Raw genomic sequence first — 25,553 nt, forward strand, 5'->3', positions numbered from 1 at the left:
GTGGCTTCACTGGCTGGAGTTATCGGCCGAAATTTTGTATTCCAAGATGATAATGCCAGACCACATTGGGCCCGAATTGTCTCCGTTTATCCCAGACAAGAAGGTATCCTGACATTGGACTGGCCCTCTAAGTCCCTAGACCTGTCCCCAATTGAACATCTCTGGGACGTTTTTGGTCGACGGGTGTACGCCAGGGACCCAGGACCCGCCAACCTGGCCCAGCTTGGTGCAGCTCTCCAAGAGGAATGGCGGGCAATACCAAGGGCAACCATAAGGAAATTGATTAACAGCATGCCATCAAGGTGCCGTGAATGTGTTGCCCAACATGGTGGACACACCAGATATTGAAACTTGACGCCTAAAATTGATTTACTGGACATTTAAAGCAGTTTCAAATTCGCCATTATTTCATTAGTTCCCTTATTTCTTGTCGGTAGTATATTTAGCTGTAAAGCTCCACTCGTGGTACTTGGACTGTAGGAATCCCACCCTAGTACCATATAAAAGGAAAGTAATGTAACGACGAACCCACTCCCTCTTCAATCAAGTGTTACAACTGAATCATTATTTCAAAAGTTATACGCCACGACACATCGAAACCAGCTACCTCCGCAATTTCACTCCAAAATCATGGATCACCAAAAACATCGAAAACTCACCTTTTAAATTCCTTTATACGCACCGGCTACGTTGAGCACGCCTATGTATTCGATCGGCAGTCTCATTCCACTGGTCTAAAAATTGGTTGCATCATCTACAGCAGTTGCTCCTTAATGAATGGTAATCTTACTCACTTGTCGGCCATAGGTGGCCTTGACATTTAAGTGATCTGCGGTGATCAGCACAAACTTATTCGAGTCATGCGATTGGTGGAAAATAACATATACTGTACGATTTTGACCGATTACTGATGAAATGTGAACTTTGCAATACTCCTTCTATTTTGGATGCTGCACTGAACAGTAAATTGTAAGAATAATTTTAGAGGCTATAAAAATGCATTTTGAAATAGATTCTCTCTCAAGAAATTATATTTATAAATATTTAACCTATAAAAACTATTCTTAACAATTCAAAAAGACCTTATTTGCGCCATAGCTTTCTTCAGTGCGTCATGCAACATGAGTTCTCGGAGCTCATCTGTTATTCTCATAACCTACCTTAACAATAGTATGCATATTTAGTATAAGAGAACGTTGTATTTGTGAAACCAATATGAAGACAATAGCATTATCATCTGAAGAACGTTTAATATACAACGTTTTCAATACATGCGCACTGCTGAAGAGTGAGTCTCAAAGTCTCCAGCCGCCGTCAGCGAAGAGAATGTCTCCCGTGACGAACGCTGCCATGTCGGACGCAAGGAACGCTACTGCTTGTCCAATCTCTTCTGGGGAGCCTGGTCTTTTGAGAGGCGTTGCCGCAGTCAGTTCCTTTGCCATCTGTTATAAACATATATTGGACTATACTTCGTGTACAACATAAACTTCCCTTGTCAATGAACGCAGATTTGAGTCCTTGCCAAGAAACATTAGATGCTTGTAAATTGCTCGTGTTATCGACCATTGCTTTGCCTGCTTCTGGTTTGCATTTGACCGGCCAACTTTGTGAGTGAGTGAGTGAGTGAGTTTAGTTTTACGTCGCAATGAGCAATATTCCAGCTATATGGCGACGGTCTGTAAATAATCGAGTCTGGACCAGACAATCCAGTGATCAACGACATGAGCATCGATCTGCGCAATTGGGAACCGATAACATGTGTCAACCAAGTCAGCTAGTCTGACCACCCGATCACGTTAGTCGCATCTTACGACAAGCATAGTCGCCTTTTATGGCAAGCATGGGTTGCTGAAGGCCTATTCACGGGTCGCCAACTGTGTGCTGGTTACCTGTGTGAGTATGGTTTTGCGCCGCTTTTAGCAATTTTCTAGCAATGTCCACCAGAAATGGCCTCTACCTCTTTAACCACTAACTCTCTAACTCTTTAAGCACTATGCTACCCCTGGTGCTGTTAATGTGGCGGTATTCAACCAACAACTAGCATATTTGCGACAGTGTGTACAACACTTCCTGCACAAATGCATTACTAAGCACCGACATGTTGGGACACAATTTCAACTCTAGAGGTAGTGACTATATCATTCTTTACGCAGCATTATGATGATTACCTGAAACGACTCGAACCCAAGTCTTGAGCCTGACGAGCGGACGCTTTAACCATTAGCCTACTCCATCGAAGGACTGAAGGACTATGTTTTAGTGAAGGGTCGCAATACAATCAGGTTATGTCCACGAAGACACGAATACATAGTCCGTAGTAACCCATGCACCGTATTCTCGTTGTGGGCTTTGCATAAAACAACTTTAATGAAGGGAGTGCAGGGAGTACTTTGTTTGTAATACACCTGAATGAAACGCGACATTCCACATGATTATTCATATCGTATTGTCTGTTTGGTGTTGCATGGAAACGTTTAGTGGAGCTTAGGGCACAGTGTACAAATTTACGTCCATACATAAGACCGCACAGATTTTTTTCACTGGTTATCTACATTCTGGACTGTACTACTCACCTCATCAGGCTTGTACCCGTCCAACATCTGGTCAAGGTTGCTTCTCCGGTAGATGTCAGTGGGAACAAAACCTGGACTGGTGTCAAAGGGTAAAGCAGGCGGTATGGTTTCAGAAAAAATGTTTGTGGGTTAAACAGGTATACAAGCAGGGTTTGCCGGTCGACTGAGCTAAACTAACGAGCAAAATAAACGACACAAAGTCGAATTCACTCATATTACAAAACGACAAACCACCACTGTGAAAAAGGAATGTGGATGTTTATAACAAGTGTATGACCAGCACACATGTACGTGTTACAATACTTAGCAAAAAACTTTCATACATACTTGACAGAATTAACTCGAACTCCTTTGGGTCCAAGTTCTGTAACACAGATGACGAAACAGTTAATATGAACTAAATCACAGTGAGCTGATCAGCATTAACGCCACTTTTAACACAATTGTAAAGTTTAACCGACGTTGGAGTTTCGATAGGACCACAATTCTAAACCTGGGGACGGCTGTTCAAAAACCTGTTAAGTGTTAACGGACCGTTAACTAGTCCTTAAAGAGACCTTTACGAGTTTATTATCATGATAAAGTGAGTGAGTTTAGTTTAATGCCACTTTTAACACTATTCCAGAAAAAGCACTGGGCGTCCACACACACATTTATCGGAACTTCTCACGGAACCTTATGTGCCCACAAGTAATTGCCTCACTAACTGGTAATGAACGTTTCTTACGGCAACCTGTGAAATGAAATCCGCGGCCTGGTAAAGGTTAATTGTGTCTACGTGCAATGTTTCACGAACTCCGCCAGGTGTAATGGCATATGTTGGGTTGACCACCATAAGATCACAAGCCGGTAGAGATGTGATTTGAAGTCGTGCTTTGTAGACATACCGCTGGTGTTGGAAGAACGGATTAGTTTTCACATTACCCGCTTTAGCTGGAATATTGCAGAGTGCGGTGTTAAGCGACAAACAAAACAAAACATATACTCTTAAAAAAGTAGCGGAACTGTACTTTCAATGTAAGATTGTCGAAACTGGAAGATATATGTGATTGAATGAATGTTGATGTATTAATAATGGATGTTTTGAGAATGCATCACCACATGGATTTCAATCAAAGCAAAGCTGTTCGTTCAGTTATCCACCTTGTTAGGTGACTGGAGTATGACATGGAATTTTCAGGTTTACAATTTTTAGTCAGTAGTGTGTGATTTTGACCCTGAAGAGTCAGACATTCATTCAGACGACGCGGCATACTGTGTATGAGTCTCCCAATAGTCCTTGGGGGGTGGGGGGTTGGGAGATGAGAGTGCACGGGTATTATCATCCTGAAAGATGAACTGACGACCGCCCTGCCTCGCAAAGGGAACAACAAAGGGTGTCAGTATGTTGTCTTGGTAGTACTGCCCTGTGACCTTTCCTTGCACAACATGAAGAGGGGTTCGGTCAGTCATGGTGATACCACCCCATACCATTACTGACCCACCTCCAAATCGGCCGTGTGGTCTCACACTGCTGCTAGCATGGCGTTTATTTCGCCTGTCAAGGAAGTCCATTGTGAATCTTGACTCGTCTGAAAACATGACACGTGACCAACGACGATTTCTCCAGTGTCTACGTGCTCTACACCACTGTCGTCTTTGAGCCATGTGACGATCAGTCAAGGGGGTACAACACGGGACCGTCGGGCATGCAAAGGCGCTGCATGAAGGCGATTCCAAATCGTCTGACCAGAAACTCGAACACCAGTAGCCTGATTCAGATTGGCTGCACTTTGATCTGCCGTATGAGCTCGAATCCTTAAAACCTGGTTACGAATGAAAAGAAACGGTCCTGTACTCTTGTTGCTGACCTTGGACGACCTGGTAGATATCGACATCTCGAGTTTGCTGGTATTTGTTCCAAAGTCTGCTAATGACTGGCTTGGAAACATTGAAGGCGTTGGGCACTGCTCGCTGGGTAGTGCCAGTTTGCAACATTCCAGACTGGCTTGGAAACATTGAAGGCGTTGGGCACTGCTCGCTGGGTAGTGCCAGTTTGCAACATTCCAGACTGGCTTGGAAACATTGAAGGCGTTGGGCACTGCTCGCTGGTTGCCAGTTTGCAACATTCCAGTTGCACGTAAACGTTCATTATGTTGCATACGCCGCATTGCAAATTCAAACAATGAAGCATACACACACTAACAACGGTGCGATTCACAGATACAAGAAAAGTATCGGAAAAATGGTCTACAGTGATTTATCGACCTGCCTGAAAAACGTCACGATTCATGACACCCCATGCACGTGTAGGAGGCTCCCCATGCATTCTGTTTGTGTGTGGTGATAACGTGAAATGATGCTACATATAGAAGATGAATGTCATTGTAACGTTCCTCAATGGGTTTTCTTTCAACCAGACTTCAAAGTTCAGGTTCCCCTACTTTTCAGAAGAGTATATTTAACACTTCAACTAACACACCTAGAGCCAGCACTTTGGTGTACATGTCTAGGGCAATCTTGCTCATGGAGTAGACTCCCTCGATATCGCCCTGAAAAACATACAAAAAGGGTTTTCTCATCAATATGAATTCATAGATGTTAGAAACATTATTATCACTGACAAGTATGTGGGTGGAGTGTTTTACAGTGACCTGTTACGCCCGCTTCTATCAATTACTGCTTGGCTAACAGCCCATGACTTGTACAGCTTGAAACCAGCGTCAGTGTTGGGGGATTGGTGTACATGCAACAATATGCCGTGGAAGCAAATTGTGCATGTATATACAACTACACACAGGTCGAGGAAGTATATATAGAAGCAGGTGAATGAGATTATTGCATTTTGTGGCACAAGATTGGCACATTGACGTTAAAAGCTCATCGGTGATGTCCCTGCCGAATGCCACTAAAACCTATGCTGTATACATGGGCACAACATGGGTAAATAACAGTTGTTAATGTGATTTAGAGTCTGTTTACAGAGATAAAGAGGTCAAACCGTCATCACTACGTGACACCGCGAATGAAAGACGAAGACGAAGTAACTTACATTCTCTCCCAACATCATTCTATACCATTCAAATAAATATTGGATATTGGATTTATCAGACTGATAAAATGCAAATGGTGAAGCCAAGGAGTAACTGAAAATGTGACAATTTATTCCATTCCAACTGTATGAATACAAATGACTTTTTCTCATATGCATTGGCATTGGTTAGTGGTATGTTCGAAAATGAAATATCCCCTACTTTTCATAATGATATATGTGCAACATCACCTACATTTATAATAACATATATGCGAAGCCAGATTGTACTTGTGACTACTTACCGGCTTGCTGGATCCGGTAGACGAAATATTGACAATGTTTCCTGGAACACAACAGGAGTAGAAGCAACATAGGGAATGGGCCGGCTGTAGATTCTAATGCTCACCTTCATTTGGTAAAACGAGTTTGTCTTGATGCTGTTCTACCATTAGGAGATAAACATCATGTGTTGGCCAATGTCCGGGTGTTATTGAGTATTTGAAGCACGGGAATGCATTTGGAACCGACGGCGTCAGCCGGAGGTTTCAAATGGAATATTCCCGTGCTTCAAATACTCAATAACACCCGGACATTGGCCAACACATGATGTTTATCGACATTGTAAACACAAAAGTAAACCAAAGGGGGTTTAGTGTCTGCACTCGTTTACATCGAATACGGACACAGCAGTGAAGTGTCATCAGCTGGCCGTTTCAGCTGGTTCCCATGGTAGCATCTGGAGTTGCTCATTTGTGACGTCATTCTAACTTTACGTCACAATATGATTTGAATGACGTCACCACTGTTGATGACACAACAAAACAATTGTTTAGGTGTAAATACGCAGTGAATAGTCTTGCAGTTTCCGGGAATCTAATACCATTTGATCATGTTTTTCAACCAATCAGATTACAGAACACAGTGACTTTTGGTTTACAATTAGAAATAATGAGTTTGATAAAGCCAGTGAGAATGCTGTTCATAAGCCTCTGTGTCTATGACGAACTTTTTATATCCATTGATTGAATTAAGTCGACGGTGCATTATGAGCATACGTACAAAGCAGTGTGCAGGTAGTCAATAAAGACGTACCGTCATACTGGTAAATTCATACCTAAGTCAACCCTGCACATGAATAAATGAACAGTAAAAACCTGCCAGTTCCGTCATACTGATAAATTAATACCTAACTCAACCCTGCACATGAATAAATGAACAGTAGAAACCTCCCAGTACCGTCATACTGGTAAATTTATACTTAAGTCAACCATGCACATGAATAAATGAACAGTAGAAACCTCCCAGTACTGTCATACTGGTAAATTAATACCTAAATCAACCCTGCACATGAATAAATGAACAGTAAAAACCTCCCAGTACCGTCATACTGGTAAATTCATACCTAAATCAACACTGCACATGAATAAATGAACACTAAAAACCTGTCAGTACCGTCATACTGGTAAATAAATACCTAAGTCAACCCTGCACATGAATAAATGAACACTAAAAACCTCCCAGTACCGTCATACTGGTAAATTCATACCTAAGTCAACCCTGCACATGAATAAATGTACAGTAAAAACCTCCCAGTACCGTCATACTGGTAAATTCATACCTAAGTCAACCCTGCACATGAATAAATGTACAGTAAAAACCTCCCAGTACCGTCATACTGGTAAATAAATACCTAAGTCAACCCTGCACATGAATAAATGTACAGTAAAAACCTCCCAGTACCGTCATACTGGTAAATAAATACCTAAGTCAACCCTGCACATGAATAAATGTACAGTAAAAACCTCCCAGTAGTGTTTGGCTATGAACATAACAAAGAAAGTAATCAGAAATCAGTTAAGGTCAAATATAAGAGAAGACAGTGTATTTCATGGAAATAAAAGAAAAACCAGAAACGCGGAAGTATATGCGTTCGGATAGGTCTTTTTACTGTGTATGGGGTATAATCAAGCTGCATGGACTAACTGTGAACAGCTTTGTCATTTCCACACCCAAGCGGTATAAATGGTTTATCGGAGAATCGAGGAGATAAATTCCAAATTTGATGCCTCATTAACCTAAATATTGTTAAATGCATTTCGCTATTTTGGCGCATACCATACGTTCCGTATTCAAATGAAAATTTGACTTGCATGTATATGTGTTTGTGACGTAAGCTGCCAATGGGGCAAGACTTCATTCTCCATCACTATTCTTACTCAGCATATAGAATATAGTGTGGTTCGTAAAATGTCTTCCTCGGATGTTTCGTCTTTCAGAATCACCACCAACTTCCAAAACAGGTCACCAATTTCTTCAAACATGCTTCTCTCCTCTGAATCTTCACACAACTGTGCGCTTTGTGTATGCATTGAGCTTAGAATCAGCGCTATACAAATGATATTTAACTCTGCGGAGAGTGTTTAGTTACTTGTATTTTATGCATAAAGTAAGCGCCACCCACCCACCCCTCCGCCCTATATGTCATGTACAAAAACAATTACACCGTCCACACCCCACTCCCTAATTTTAAGGCCTAACATTTTAATATTTTCAGGTACAAAATTGCTGACCCCTCCTGCTGCGGGTGTACAAAATTGATGACACAACCTCCTCCATCCTAACCCGGCAGAACAAAATGGGTGAACCACGCCCACCCCTTAGATTCATACACACACCCGAACATCGCACCCCCAACCCCACCCCCCTCCATAAATTACGAACGGTCCCTCATAGCTAAAATACTGCCCTCATTGACTCACTCATGCACTGACTGACTGACTGACTGACTTACTCACTGCCAAGTAAACAGGAGAACAATTTATCTATGCACCTTGCTACTACCAGAAATAGCAACCAACAGGCAAACTATAGCGCAAATGGGATTGCGCAGCATAGAGAATATGACAAGTCGTCATATATGCGAGCGAAGCGTGCAATGGTTGGCAACGTACTTTCCTTTCAACGCATCGAAAAATATTTTTCACCTTAAAACAAAATATCGCCATCATCAGAGGTACACTTCCACTTCCTCACTTGATTGTGTTCTCACATTTCCAACCTCATGTTTAATAATTACTCACGTGAAATATGCTTTATTCAACATTTTAAGCGCCACTCGTGGTATTCAGATCGTTCTTCGCCTCCGTTACCCCTGCCAGCTTCCGGCTGAACGGAGTGACGGAACAAGAATAAGCAGACATTGAAGAGAAATACCATGTTGCCTAATTTTATCATGAACCTATTGGAGTTTATTTGTCTTATCTGTCGTCGCTATTGTTAGAATTTTCGTAACATTTATTCTACATAAAAACTCTTCTGTCGTTGTGGGCGAATGAAGCAGGGGAGTTAACTGTAAGTATTCCATGTGGAATAATACCCTCCCGTTCCTTCACTCCTCTGAACCGGAAGCTGGAAGGAGGAATGGAGGCAAAGAACGGTATGATGAATGTTGAATAAAAATATTTCACGTGAGTAATTGTTCAACATGGGGTTGGAAATGTGAGAACACAACCAAGTGAAGAAATGGGTGTATACGCTTGATGGTGGCGATATTTTATTTTGACATGAACATTATTTTTCGAACTGAAGAGAGGAAAGTACGTTGCAAACCTTTGCTCGCTCCGCATATTCTCTATGCAGCGCAACCCATTTGCGCTACAGTTTGCCTGTGAGTAAACTAACACGTCAAATACACACCTTTGGTTTCAATCAGGTGTGGGATGGCGAGTTTCGTGAGAAGCACCTGTGCTTTCAGATTGATGTTAAAGATGCTGTCGTAATGTTCCTCGGTGACGTCACAGAGTGGACTCACCTGAAAGACGCCAGCGTTGTTGACCTGTAACCAATCAAGCAGTCTCTTAACCTCCACAAACCACCCGCAACGATTATATTTACACGACTGATGCCTTTAATAGCATGTTGTTCATGTTGAGGTGTGTCAGGTTTAACATGGGTCGAGTGCCTCAAGTGAAACAGTCCAGTCACTCACAAGCATTGGACTGGTGAGGCCTCACAGACGGGGTCAACCGGGTACACACTCAAGGCCATGGCCTCTGGTGTGCCCAAGGGAGATAATTCAGCGATTCCTCATTTATGTACATTATGATTTTGTGGCTTTTGCATTTTATATCAACGTAAACGCTGTCCACCCAGAGTATCAAAACGGAAATGATATAAACTCGATGTTTCGGATAATAGCTAAGGAGGTAAATAGGCGTTTTAATTATTTTTATTTCTTGGGTTGCATCTAAGCTTTAATTAGTCTAGAGAGATTCGATCTTTCTACAGGAACATATTCTCCAAAGTAGTCGACACTGTTATTAGAGCAGTGTTGCGCATTGCCACACTCCTCTGCTTTTCGACATTCCGGGTGTGTATTCGATATACCATTCGACAGGCCAGGTGTAAACCACGTAAACACTGCACCATGTCCTCCCGTTATATTATCTGAGGCGGATGGGTTGCCTAGAGGCGAAAGTGATCGCTCGTCAGAGGACCCGTGGTCACTAAAATGGATAGTATTTGTGAAGTCCATTTCCTGTATGTCAAGACCTGAATATTTCTACAACCAGCGTAAAACCCAGTTCACTCGCCAACATCCATTGGTTTGAACTTTCAAGATGTCCACTTAACTGCCCGTCTTACCTTGCACTCACCAGAACATCTATCCTACCGTACTTGTCAATGGTTCTGTCCACGAGGCTCTGTCGGTCCTCTGTTTTGGTTATATCTCCAACGGTGGTGACGATCTGCAGACAATCCGAATAATTCTATTAATTACTACATAATACCGCGGTATTGTCAGATATTGAAGGTGTCTGTGTAACGGGCTCCACCAAAAAGCAAGGTCAAAGAACGAATAAACTCACAATGTTTGCACTCTTTTAACCAAATTCATTCTTTTATAAAGCGTGGTACCGAGCGACTGAAAGTGGCCAAAGAGCCGTCTGCTTAACTCTTGCCTGCCAGCGAAACCACAGACACGTTACTTAACTCTGTCGCCAAAGCCCTGCAGTGACGTCACGCGAGGAAGGTTTTCAGTTAGTTGTATAGAAAATGTGTAACAAGCTCGCCAATTTACTGATTTCCCGACGTCAACATGTTGCTGTCAAATGCTCCTAGGTGTCGGGTGATGGTGTCACCATACGCAGATTTCCACCGGACCTCTCAGTTTGTGCTAAATATGTTGTTATGCTTAAAGAGCACTGTACGTATTAAATCGCGTGGTTCGACACCTGTACCTCGTTTCAAAGATACAAGATGCTAATGAGATTTGTTTCCGTCGAGTTAAAAACATTAGAATACTTACTAGTTGTAGTGAATGACTGATGACCAAAAGGATTTTGCATGGCACAACTTGTAACATTACGCGGCACGCTTTCTTCCTCGGAAGCCAGGTTTGGGGTGAAGTCACAATAATATTGTAAATAGTGTCATACTGACACACACCCCGCTCCCAGGTGTGAAACTGTTATAACTTATAAGCAATGTCATCCAAGATCCTATTGTCCATCAATCAAATACATATTTTACTACCAGAAGAAAGAAGTTAAGATTTTGTAACAATCGTAAATACTAGCACCATTTACACTCATACTGGATGATGTTCGCGACAGGGCCAGTTTTTAAATCGTGGCGTCAGTTTGAGAATCATTTTGATTATGGTTTTGTTACAGTTAATAATTTGCTGTTGCCAAAAGTACAAGAAATCCCATCAGAACCAGCAAAACATAACACAAACAAGTCTAAAATGTTCAACATTATGTATTGAGTAGACAAGAGCAAGATTCACAGTAGAGGTTTGTAGTATATACAAACCTAAAGTAATGGTGCACAAATATAATATCAACTCACCAGTCTAGGTTATCAGTGGGAATCAGTTCTACTAAATCTTTCACAAAGAGCTTTCTTAAATGTGGGTCAACGTTGGCGAAGAGGCAGACAGATACAGACAGGCCGAATAATGACACTTCTCCAGTAAAACTATGTGTGTAAATCCGTGTGTATCCCGTCAACACAATAACCAGTCTTTATTTACAGTCACTGATTCTTGAGCATTTCAGCGAAGTATGGAAACTTCGCGATCGGCCGCGTGTTTAAGAACTGTCAAAAACACACACCTATATGCAGAAGAGCGCCGAAAGGGAGGCAGCTCTAAGCCGATATTTTAAGGCGTGCAGCTAAAACACTATTACCGATGATACGAAAAGTGACTATCACATAACTATCACTCAAAACTCTAAACAATGTGACCGAAAAAAATACTATCACTTGATCAATAACAATAACAGTTACCGAAAATACGCTCTCGTAACAGTTTGTTTTCATTAAGTTAAAACTACTTCTTACTCGAAGTGGAATATGTTTTTGAATCGTGACCAAAAACGATTTTGCTTGACAGAACTACAAGAACGAATTTTAAACATTATGACAACAAGCGACTTTGACCGAATCGTCTAGGAAAACAAGTTGTATCTCGGAAAATACGCAAAGCAGATGACAAGATTAAATGGCAGTAGATTTTGAAAACACAGAGACTTCATTTTTCAAGACAACTGTCGCGATTGCAAGTTTAGAAATAGATGCCAGAAACATGAATTCATGCTTTTAATATTTTTTTTCGAAACGTGCGTGTCTTTTCTTGTTCAGTATATTATGAGTGAAATATGGGGGCTACTAACATCACTTTCACCCAAACCAGTTTCCTTTGCCACAGCCTCCAGATTGTCTTGTTTTCGTCCAGTTAAAGACAGGCGACATCCTTGTTTCGCCAAATACTTCGCGATTCCAGCTCCGATGCCCGAACTTGCGCCTGTAACGATAAGTGGGTTCCGATTGTAGGCTTCACGTCATGATCAAATATAGATGGATCTGATATTATCGACATATCTTATCCTCTGAGATGAGAGAAACAGGATCGTAGGTTCCAGCGAGGTAGCTACCATTGTGAAATATAGCCCTGGCCATCACATGATTACTGCTGAAATGGCTGGGCACGAACTTGTATCTAAATAACAAGCTTCGCATTCTATAGGACTTAAACGAAAAAAATGGCTTACTAAGCGCCTTGGTTCGAATCCTAAAACATGTTTCTGTATGTTGGTGAGCATCATGACCGAGGGTTTTACCAATATGTTAAACTGGCTGGAGATAAACGACTGTTCATAGTCCTGTAATTGTTACGATAATTGAACAAGATATCAACAAGAAGACAAAGTCATCAATATCCCCCACAACGGCAAAATACTCTCCATGAATATGTCTACTAATTATGATTACAGCGTGTCAGTGTTTTGGTGTGCATATGGCAGAGTGGACGGAGAAATTTTTAAACTTTAAAGATCTGCTCCGGAAGAGAACACTACCATCAGTCAATTCAGTCAATGTCGAATTTGTTGCCATGGAACACAAAAAATATTTTACTCAGAAATATAACCCAACCAAAAGGCATCAGTGTACCACCAGACGTATCAATGTGTCAAGTCTGGTGAACAAATAGTGAACGGTTTTAAAGTTGTGGCCAGAAAAAGGGCATAACCAACAATCTCACAGTCAAATTTGTTGTAATGGAAACCACAAAAATAAAATTCACACACTGGTGAACATGGCGAACAAGTGTACCAAGTTTGATAAAGGGAAAGTTTCGGAGATGGACGACGGAACTCGTTTCCATATCTTCCGCTACTTTGTTGCGGGGGATAATAACGAAGGGGCAGAGGATCAGATAAAAACTTTTTTTAAAGTGCTTAATATTAATAAGATTATCTCACTTATATGACCTTTCCAAGAGCATGGCGCAACAGCAGATTCTTAATGTTTATGCATGTGACCTTTGACCAATTCCAAAACGAGGTTATACCCGCAACGATGGCTGCTTACCACTATTGTGTACCTCATTGTACATCGATACACGAAACGACTGTTCACTGTCATTTCACACGTTTGCAAAGTCCGAAGATGTTCGAAAAAGGTGAACACTTGCTATTCGACGGGACGAAGGACGCTTCTTTTACGGTAGGCTATAATTTTCTTTCAGGTTTTTCGAAATTAAATCTCGAGTAATTTGAGGCTCCAAATACAAACTGCAACCAATATTATCGGAGCTACAGCTGTCAATCGGCGTATAATAAAAAAAAGTGGCAGTTGGACCCAAGAACAATGATTAATTAAACAAGCAAGTGTGTATACAACTGTTTAGTGAAACATGACTTAGATTTCAAAATTTATAACAACAATATGCTTACTTTAATTTAACTTGTATTTAGATAAACAGGAACATGGTGTATGCTCGAAGCATTTCCGGCCTGAGGACTATGTACAAGTACACACTGGTAAGGACCCTCAAGCAGGGATCTGTGCCATCCATATTTCCTTGGAACTTGGAAAATATGAAGTCGTGGAAAGCACCAACCATCCGTCATCCACTGATGCCGAAAAACTTAATTTAATCTGAAAGGTTAGTTTAAAAGTTGGAAACAAGTTTGTAGATATGAAAACCTTTTTATTTTAAGCTGTACTTCAGTTCAAATTCTCTTTCAAACAGAGTTTTCTTTCTTTTGTGCAGCATTGCTTAATTTTAAAATATTCAATCTGATCATTATTTGAAAGACCTAAGGATTCATAATCATTTATTCCTTTAAAATGAAAATGAATTTGACCTAAAGAATTCATGATATTCAGACATGAACACACGCACGCACGCACGCACGCACGCACACACACACACATTTCTTGATTTCCACTTAAAGTAAAATTCTTTTTCTTTTTCAGTCCTGAAATTACAAGTTCCCTGTCACATTGAGACCTCTATGAAGAAGGCGCACACAGTTTGTCAGCTCAGACCCAGACAGATGTCAGTCTGTCAGATACACAGCTTAAAAAGAATTTACGAGCTTGAGGGGGAGAAAGATTTGTTAAAACAACAGCTTATCGTCGAGTGATTTGGTTTGGAAAGATTTGCTGGAAATGATGATCTCATCCAATACTACACATCTTATAAATGGTTCAGACTGCTCTTTGAATTTGTAAAATCAAGAGCCTCCAATATGTGCAGTATATATTACATATGCGCAAGTGCCTTTTGGTAGGCCAAGAAACATGACCCTTGTTGATGAAATGTTAATGTGCAGTATTGTATGCCTGAGGCTTGGTTTACCAGAACAGAATTTTGCTGATCGTTTTAATTGTCATATTCTGACTGCTAGTCGAAAAATGATCACCAGGGCATTCTTTTGTATATTGTTCTTGGCTCAATTCCTAGCTGGCCTTCCAGAGTGACAACAGACAGATACATGCCTCCCGAGTTTCAGAAAGCTTGCCCATCCACAAAAGTTATTGTAGATTGTACAGAGCTCAGGATCCAGATTCCCTCAGCTTTGGTGTTGAATTCCATGTTTTATTACCATTACGTAAGGGACAGTGTTATGACTGACACAGGTTTTACTTTTGCCAGTATACTGAGTGAGAAAGGTGTTGGTGTGAACATTCCTCCGTTTCTGTATTCCTCTGAGCAGTTCACACCTAGTGAAGTAGAGGAGACCCAGTCTATCGCATCCCTTAGGATGCACGTGGACAGACTGATCAGAAGGGTTAAAGAGAATCACCTCACATATAATTTTTTAAAATTTAGAAATATGTCATAATTTTATTCTGTTGAATACTATTATAACAAAAGAAAGATTTATGACACATGCTCAAATATGAGTTAATGAATATGATTACAGATCAGTAATATTTCGACTGTAAAATTCGTGAATATACAGATCTTATACATTTTATTGGCTGATAGGTGTAAGTATTTTTCAATGTACACAGAAGATTGTAAAATTAACAAATACACTTGCGAATAGGATATGTATCACGAATATTGGGTTATTCATGAATAATAATTGTAGTTAATGATTGATGCGCAGTATAGAACCCCCATACTGACTGCTGATTTGTTGTTGTCACTCATCTGACATGACGCTCAATTTAGTATGTAATAGACTAATAGCTATAGTCCACAGTGCCATGCTAGTACAAACTAGCTAGTACATATTCCATTCTTGCATATCATCTCACGTTCAAAAAGAACATAAGGGCACAAATAAAACATGATCCAGTAAAAATATGTAAATGTTCACTCATAAACTGTCCTTGTGACCACGAATAACGAAATGAATTCATGAAGGGCTACAGTTCATTTCACCGAATATACGAGTGCCTAGTAACAGCTTTGGCACAAATGCTCAAAATTATTATTTCCTGGAATTGTGATTATCTCCCCTTAGCCCATACCGCAGTACCTGACTAGCACTGAATTAGATCACAACTGCAATGGTTTGTTTCTAATGATACATTACAATACACGGTACATGTTTTATGTAGATATGACATACTTACCTCACATAATGTTTATCAATTACACAATGAAAGAAGTTTTTCTTGTACGTTTCTGAATGCATGGACTAAAGTCGTGATGTTAAGAATAATGTTGATTATATAGGTAACTGAAATAGAAAGAACATGACTGCTAAGAGAGTGGTACAGACCCTAAAAAAGAACGTAATCAAAGCAAAATTAATCTGCCTAGTCTTTCACACTTTGTCAGCTCTCAGGACAAATGTCAATCTCTCAAGATGGCGGTTTCAGAACAGACAAACAAATCACACCACTTGAAACCAGTCGCTGCAAGCTGCATCTGCATCTGATGATAGTAGTTATCTCAAGAGCAAGCTGACCATTGCTCTTCTGACTGAGGTATTGTAACCTTGTTCCCAGGGTCTGGACACGTCACCTCCAGTAGGCCAACAGAGGGGTTGGAGCTGTGGTCTTGCACCTTCCGGTCTAGAGATGCAGCCATCTATGCTCCTGTTAGACCTATTACAATCCCACAGGGATATATACTCACTAAGCCCTCCTTGAGCTGAAATATCAACGTACCATTTAAAATACCAGTATGTGCGTACACCTCCTTATAATTATGCATGTTGATATTAGCCTCCTCATCAAAACGTGAGCTGGGACAGCTGTCAAATCGCTTCCGGATTTCGTTGCCATCACGATTCGCAGATTCCGCGGGAGATTCTTCGTTTTGATATCGGTCAGAGGTCACATGCGATGGCATTCCAGCAGAAATAGCGATTTCAGTATATGTACCAATATGCAAGGGTTGAGGGCTTCAGCTGCTAAAATTCTCGGGACAGACATATATAATGTATTTATTGTACTCTACCATATTGTATATCAATAACAAAAGGTAAATGATTTATATGAACACATTACATTATGTGAATAAAACCGACACCAATATGCCAAAGACACTGTTTCGTCATTTCGATTGTACAATTGCAATCTATGAGGGACAGTGCGATTTTCAATGAAACAGGTCATTTTGCTTTCTACTTTAGGAGACCCAGCCACCACCACTAACACGACCCTTCCATAACCCCACAAATAACCATTACTTTCCACACATGTCAACAATACGCTGTCCCATACACTGCTCGGATTTGTACTTCATACATGAAATAGGCAAATTAACGACAGATTCAGTCCGTTTTAAAATACGCTAAATCAAATTTAGATTTTTTTATTAGAATCCATCCTATTTAGGCGTCTCCTTTTCTTGCATTTAACTCTAGTCATATTGTTTGTGTGTCAAGTATACAGGTAATACTACTTTAATCAGGTGTGCCTATACTGCAGATGCATAAAACATTACCTTTGTAACTTCGGGTAGATGATGTTCATAAAGTTTATATCGATCTAAATATTTCGTTTGTCAGCAAATCAGACACCGTTTGATTATATTCGATATATTGTATATGTACATTTCAGGCTGGAGTACGCGTATGACGAGATTTTGCAGTTAGAGGAGATTGTCGAAACGACCCCACCTGCTAGACTACCCGATCGAATTAAAGGAGCGTTTCGTAAATACCAATTCAGACATTCGAGAGACACTTCATGTCCCCATGACAGAGCAAGACTTTAAGGAGATAAAATCTGCTCGGGGAGTTTAGAAGACCTCTTCAAGACTTCACCTTGGTTCCTGATCACATTGGAGAAAGCTATCTAGATCGAGGCCACCAGATTTCGTTTTCGTTCGTCAGAGCCCCAGGAAACTCCTCTCTCACAAAGAGTCTTCTTAATGCATCATGTTTATAACTTCATGATGAAGATCGTGACATTTATATTGTTAGTTGTCGTTATGGTCCTTATTGCATGCCGCATGAACAGTATTTGGGACAAAGCATGAAGTACAAAAACAGTTAAAGACTATATAACTAGTGTGGGAAGTGTTTTAGGTATACCCTTCGACACCTGCAGAGGCGACGAGGAAAGGCTTTGATCGGGGTTTTTCAGACTTAGAAGAAGATGATCTAAATTTAAGGTGGGAGACAATTCAAGGCGTTTAAGGACAGACCTGCAGCATCTGACAGAGACACGTGTGAACATCACAGTCAGTGCCTTAAATGTGGATTAACCGAAGTGAAACAGGAGAATAAGAACCTTGAAGAAAGGCTGAAATTATTGACCGGTTCCAGAAGCGTGGAAAACTAAAATGATTCCGCCAACCATACATATGAAAGGATACCATGTCCTTTCCCGTAAAAGGAAACGATATGCTGATTGTTATATCCCTGGAAAATGTAAACTGAGAGACGTACTAGAGCGATGTAAAGACGAAGGGAAGGCAAAAGAGAAGTGATAAAGTTTTATGCTGATAATGAAACAGAGAATGACAATTTACTAAAGCTTGTGTATAGACTTGATATTTTACCATTAGTCATGAAGCATATCACAAACCGACAATGCTGTATATATCACTTCCTTGTTCTTATTCAAAGAGTATATTCCAGATTAAATGAGGATTTTCATATAAAGCACATTCCTTGAGGGCTAGGCGTCCATCAGACACTCCGCGAGAGACTTTGACCAGATGGTGTTCCTGCTTTAATTAATGAGACAATTTGAATGAGGAATTTGAAGATACAAGAACCCTTCAAGTGAAGATTGCTGCCGATGGAACCCGTATTGGCCATGGTAAACGAATACAGATTGTAAATGTATCCTTTACCATTATGAATGAAAGGAGTTGTGGTTCAGGGGAAGGTGAACTACACCCATGCAATACTTTACACAAACGAGAAACAAAATGATCTCAGCACAGCACTGCAGACGCAGTGAATAGAAACAAAATATCTGCAAGGTGCAAAGATGATATTTGCAGGAACTGAATTTGACATTGAACTATACGTGGGAGGTGATTATAAGTTGTTATTGCTTGTTGTAAGGATACGTTCTATACAAGTACAGCACAACTGTATTTACTGTAAATATTTCAGAACAGAAAGGCAGCAGCTAAACAGAGTGTGGTCGATGACAGATCAAGCACATGAAACAAGACAAATGTATGAAACGCCAGCAAAGGAAGGAAACTCAAAGGCCTTTTCAATTTCAAATGAGCCTTTATTTCCAAGTATTCCCCTTCGAAATGTCGTGATAGATACCTTACACCTCTTCTTGAGGATCTGTGATAAACTGTTCAGCTTACCAGTGGGTGAACTTCGGCTGCTGGACAACATTTGTGATCAGACAAGGTCTAGAGGTCACCTATCTACAGACTCGGTAAGCCACATAGCTAAACTCGAAAAAACAGCTGGAAGATGCTGGGATAAAAATCGAGCTAAACGTTAGCAGTGAGACAAACAAACTCGAATATCGAGACTTTCAAGGACCGAAAAGAACAGGTTTTTCAAACACGTTAACGCTGCTAAGTTATTAAACAGTCGGCAAAGAGCGTCAAATGTTCAATCCACATGGGATGGATTCTCGCCATTTAATGACATGTGACAAAGTGTAAAAGATTTAACAGATAAGGTTAAATGGTGACATTCAATATACGTTGGTACATGTCAGAGTTGTGCTATAACGCCATACATCCACATCCTCCGTCACCATTGTTCCTGGGTTCATTCAAATTCATGGTAATGTTGTGAAGTTTACGCAGCAAGGATTACAAAAGCAAACTGACATCCTCACCAAGCAGTTTCTACGCGCTAATAATCATGTGAGGAATGCCCTGAAACAGGTGCTTCTGAAACAGAACCGTATCACGCTGCTTGAAAAATGCAAACGTCACAAGGAAAGGGCCGTAACGTGTGGACATTGGCAGACAAAAAGACACAGAAAAAAACAAATGTTCTACAGAATGCGACCTGAACCAGCCTCAACTGAGGTGATTCAATAACCGAAACAATAGATGTAGACCGAGAACAATATACCGTTTACACCAGGAGACGAAGAAACTGCTGATTGGTTCTGTTTGTTTAAATCTTTTCACATAAACCTCTAGTCACTCAAATACGAAGACTTCAGGGGGCTCGTTGCCTTACTTTAGTAATCATCGGGAAAGTTGGAACACCCCTGTCCTCTCATAAATGATAGATAATTGGAGCATTTTAACAGAGGGTGGTAGTTTCATGATACAGGAATTTATCCAATCAGAATATTATTTCACATACCAGTAACATATGATCATCGCGTCATGAATGTTTTCCTTGTTATCAATTAGATGGCAGTCGCTGTGTTTGGAATGCAACCATGCATTTAGTTTCTTAATTCTGTGAATACAACTGTAAACATTTTGTCTTGTTTCCTTTCATTTATCAGCAGGATGACCAAAGAATGCTGACGTACACACATTACATTACTTCTCAAAAGCGCCGGGGATACCGGATCACTGTACAAGAGGTGGGAATTCCAGAGAGGTATACAACCAAAGCTGTCTGTTAAGAGGGTGCTGGCACCTCCTACTAGGTACCAGCTTGAACTGTATATATAGCCTTTTGGCTCAAGGTGGCTTTATGTGAAAAATTTAAATAGTCCTAAAAATACTTGCTGATATATTTACGTAATTAGTCCATTAAATACAGTGCTGCAGCTTATTGCTGATTTATCCACAACAGAACAAACACAAATCCGTTTGGCTTACACAGCATACGCATATATGTACACAAATTACAATGTGTGTAGGGATTCGTGTAGGGATACAGATTGTGGTAACACAGACCTTAACGCTTTGTATTAAAAAGACAGCAATTACTAGTCACCAGAACATTGTTGCATTTTCCAACTGGCAAAACCCTTTCCTAGCTAAAGCCGAATGCATTAAACTGCATGTGCATTGACACAACCAAGAAAATCAGTTTTCTAATGGCTGATACTAAATTAAACCTAAGTCTTAAGGCAATATGTTGCTTACAAGGAAATCTATTTGAACAAAACAAACGGTGGAACGGTTATATTAAAATATGCCGTGTGCATTTTGTTCTCACCAAATGACATCATTTGTTAACATATGTACTTCATGCAATGTATCCTAGTCCTATGAAAACAGGTGTCAAATTGATTTATTTCCTCCAAACGTTCGTGTAATTTCAGACCTCCCCAAGTCATTTAACAAAATGGCGATAACTCGTGCACAAAGCAGTGTTCACGTTCATGATTTCACGATATGTGAGTAATGTCATGTATTGCAGAGAAATCTTTCTGGCCACAGTTATATGTTATATATCGTAACAGGAACGTAATGGTCCGTACAACATCCCGCTTCTTGCTGGGAGTCGGATGTCCAGGTCAAAACTTCTCATCTCTGTCTTACTCTACCCAATGTTACCCCATAATGTCAGCACATACACTTTTTTGTTTGTCAAGGCTGTGGGGTTGAAGCATCCGCTGGTTTCATTCGCTAGTTGTGTACAATCCCATTTCGGGTGTCCCCGCCGTAACATTGCACTGGAATATTTCTAAAGGCTTGCTAAAGCCCGAAATGTTATTTATAGGAGATATTATTTGTCATGAGATATGAGACATGGATAATGGCTACGTCGATATCGACGACCTTGAACAGCTGCGACCCTCGTGTTGACACAGTGCATGAAACTCCTAAAAAAACGGGACGCCCACCAGGCTGATAACTGAAAATGTTGCTGGCCCTGTGAACATGCAACCAGCCCTGTATTAAAAACCGGAATCTGAGGTAAGGTATTGCTTGTGGTATTGCTATCCAAGAATTGCTTGTGGTGAGGTAAACTTAAACAAATGCAAAAGCAAATTTTACAAAGCCTAACTTGATCATGATATTTACATACAGCTACCACAATTGTAAACTATTCTCAAAATATCACCCGTAGTCAATGACATGGTAAAATGTATACTTATGGAAAATGGACTGTCCCGGCACAGGGCTGGCTATTTTCCCCCTGGATGCCGAGTTATTTTTCAGGCGCACATTTTCGTAACGTTTGAAAAGTGAGCGTTGTGCGAGATTTGCGATCGCGTGGCCCAGGTTCTGCGTACGGCTATGAAATTGCACAGACATGTAGAATATTTGATTTCCTATCCGTTGTTATAAATATAATTGCGGCTACCTCAGGGGTTTGAGAAATAGACACTGCTAAAAGTTGTTCAAAACTTTTGTGTGTGTTAAAAAACAGTAAATTTCTCAGTTTTTTATCGTGCACCAATAAAAGCACTCTGCTACGATTTTTTTAATTTGGCATCTTTACGGAAAGTGTGAGCGAAGAAAATACAGCTTGATATCTGAACGACATGAGTGTATATGAAATGGATGTATGTGTTAATGCATAATGTCATACTCACAAAATCACAAATGACCCGCAATAAATGTCAAAAATCGATTTTCTACTATGACGTCAAACGTCGACAGAGAGGTCATGCACGTATAAAGATAAGGGGGCATAACTCAGCTATGGTTTACATTAGGTCAATGTAACTCAGTTCACATGGAGAGAATTTGCTGTGGATATGGACAGTACATTTTCGTGATGTTTTGTTCACAGTGAACCAAACTATTCCAATACAAATTTCCCCAATGTGAGAGGATACCTTTTGGTAGTTTCACAATTTGTAAGAAAAGATGCAAGTGTACTACATCAAAAAGCAGGCAATAGCGATTTGGATGTCCCTATCCGATACATATTTTAGTTCTTAGATTCCCATATTCTCCTGTTTGTGTATATGTATTTTTATTAATTTTGCATCATTATTAACAGAGTAACAGCCACATTTTCAAACGTAATGAAATAACTGAAAATAATGCGACATTTTAGTTGACGTCACAGCATGTTTTGTGCATTTTGTGACGTCGGAAAAAGACTACTCTGGTTGCTGATTAGTATATATCTAACCTAATTTCCATTCAATGTGTAAAAGATATCGGCTTCTGTGTCAGAATTCAACACTTTTTAGCCAAAATATAAAATGAATGGTTTTATCACTGAAATAGTGTCCTGAATATATCAACAATTACACGGTTTTACTACATATCTTATTGTGAGCAACACGCGCACCTGCCTAGCATCAATTTAGCTTAAATGAAAATTTCACAACACCTGAATATTCATTGAGTATTCATTTAGGAAAAAGACTTTTCTTCTCATGATTATGAAATCAATTCCCTTCATAAGTATGCAATGAAAGGTACAAAGAGATCGCTTTTTCAGTAAAGAAGTATTAGAAAATGGACGTAATGCTTGTCGAAATTAAGACTTGACCTGATGTATATATTTTTAACAATTTCCGTATAAATATTGTTTGAGTTAGACATTCTGCCATCAGATATATTTTAATCGCATTTGAATTGACTTTATTATCGAAAAACAATGATAATGAATCATGTAACGTTTTGACAAAGTCGCACCTGGTCAATTAATATTCATAATAGTTTTGTCTATAAAAACGACACAAACCAATACAATGAACAAGACAATTCCTTTAAACAGTAGTATGTGTGCCCCTACATTTGATAAAATGTACAAATCATTTTCATTAATATTATCCGTTTTACTTCTAAGTTGGAATTAAATCGCTGTTTATTAACCTGTTCATATGTAACTGCAATATTTGTCCCAACGTATTGAATATTGCACATCACGTGAACTAAAGCACATGTTGCAGTAATGGCTACGTGTGATCTTCCAACACTTGTGTAGAGGCTTAAAATGTGGTATAATACACTTACTGAGTCAATTTCCCATGTAGATATTATTAAAACAATCAAAAGCTTTCAAAGAATAAAAACGGATACCTTATATCCACACATGATATGGTGTTGAACATGGATATATGTAGATACTGAAATCAGTTTCATGAAAAAATATCTCAACGATGCGCAAAATATACATCACAATACAAAAAGTGCAATCGGAATGGTATGGGCATTGTGTTTACTCTTGTTCAACCGACCTTCACCTCAAAGAAATTGCCTAATATGTGCAACAATGTTGACGTATGACATCACTACCGATGACAGATTTCTTTCAAAATGGCGGCTTCGCTGAGAACGGTACACGGGATTTTGCGACGACTTTTTGCTTGATTCAGGGATCTTTTGTATATAAATGTGAGATGTAAGTAATCAGAATTATTCTGACTATTTGTGTATTGTGATATGTTCTTATCGTTTACATTGTAAATGACGGAACAAGCCAGAAATGCCGATAAGTACCGTTGTCGTTCTGCGTGATTTTGCGTCAGTCATGGCGTCACGCTGCACTGAAAGTTTGACAGTTTCTTATGAATTACCAAATTATTTCATTGTATCTATTTTCAATTTGCTATTTTTTGCCACGATACTCTTCCCCTGAATATACTAAGCGTATTGAGCCATTGTAAGCAATGATTAGAGAGCTGGATGTTGGGAAATTTCCGAAAATGGTACGCAGTGTAAAATTGGAAATTTTCTTTGTTTACATTTCAGTCAAGCGCTGTCTTTCGAGCACAGCGTTCGTTTTCATACTAAATATATTTCGTTTCGTTTTGTCTAGACAGTTGGTATTGGTGACAAAGACCATTTGTAATTTGATTCTAAGATATATGGGGAATTCAATGATGCATTTGTCGCAGCTAACTATGAAGTATACATGATGTAATGGGCTTCTCAGTACCGGCCTTCTCGAAACGTGATTTTGTAAACACTATCCAATATGGCGGAAAGCGCACTTCGGCGTTCGTGTAAGTGTATTTTCGAAAACATCCCAACCGATTCTGGGTACATCGGTGACGTTTCAGAATTATCATTCCTGGTTACATGAAAACTTGATATCAGTGATCATTAATATGCTATTTTTGAAATTCATTACTCCCAGTAATTATCCGATTTTCACATTTCAAAACATACTGCAAATAACGCTGTTAATCTCGATTTTGTACAGTTTGAAAAATGGCGACATTTACGATGAAGCCTATTTTGAAAGGCGATTTTCAGCACTTTAGCTTGGTCTGAGATGATAGTGGATGGTATCAATAAACTGGGAATTTTCCGCAGAATTCAAAATTGTGAAGTATTTGTATATGCGTGGTATATTTAGAATTTTATTGGACTTCCAAGTGAGGTATGTAGAGGAAGGACATATATGTCCCTGTGGCATCCAGGGGGTTAAAAAGAGTTGTGAGCCCGCCATGTATCTAGCAAGAAGCGGGCAGCCCGGCAGACGCCATTTCATACACTGCGACATCACATATTCACCACCAGAGTCTGCATGCAGCAGCCTCTGCCACCGCTGCTCCACTCCTGTTACCCAAACATGGGCGAGGTTGACAGCATGTACCTACCCGTTACAATCGCCACCTTCCCCCGTAGAGACTCCATTGCTGTATGATAATTTGGGAACAGCTTTTGTTGACAACCCTCGATCGACTGAACGTGTTAGCTTGCCAGCTCGCCTTGGTGTTTGAGTTTTTTTGCAAGTATCTCACAAAGCTATGCATGTTCGTACGGAAGCCTATTAGGGCCACGCTCCGCTATTTTTCGGCATCTTGCATCTTGAAAATTCAACTTAGTATGTTGAATATTCAGCTTGCTATCTTGAAAATTCAACATCCTATCGCGAACATTCAACATCCCACCTTGAAAATTCGACTTCGCATCTTGAAAATTCAACATCCCATCTTGAAAA

General features: G+C 40.0%; 1 protein-coding gene across 1 annotated transcript; it reads right to left on the reverse strand.

Moving 5' to 3' along the window:
- Window positions 1–1,230: 1,230 nt before the first annotated feature.
- On the reverse strand, window positions 1,231–25,330 carry LOC137273167 (uncharacterized oxidoreductase MexAM1_META1p0182-like). Its single transcript, XM_067805654.1, has 9 exons — window positions 25,210–25,330; window positions 12,267–12,397; window positions 10,242–10,334; window positions 9,283–9,421; window positions 5,889–5,929; window positions 5,035–5,104; window positions 2,901–2,937; window positions 2,574–2,649; window positions 1,231–1,442 (listed from the first exon to the last, which is right to left on the reverse strand). Exons 1-9 carry the CDS (start codon window positions 25,244–25,246, stop codon window positions 1,296–1,298), a joined length of 771 nt encoding a protein of 256 aa, XP_067661755.1. The 5' UTR covers window positions 25,247–25,330; the 3' UTR covers window positions 1,231–1,295.
- Window positions 25,331–25,553: the final 223 nt, after the last annotated feature.

This window comes from Haliotis asinina, chromosome 2 (genome assembly GCF_037392515.1).
Source record: "Haliotis asinina isolate JCU_RB_2024 chromosome 2, JCU_Hal_asi_v2, whole genome shotgun sequence".
Classification (NCBI taxonomy): domain Eukaryota; kingdom Metazoa; phylum Mollusca; class Gastropoda; order Lepetellida; family Haliotidae; genus Haliotis; species Haliotis asinina.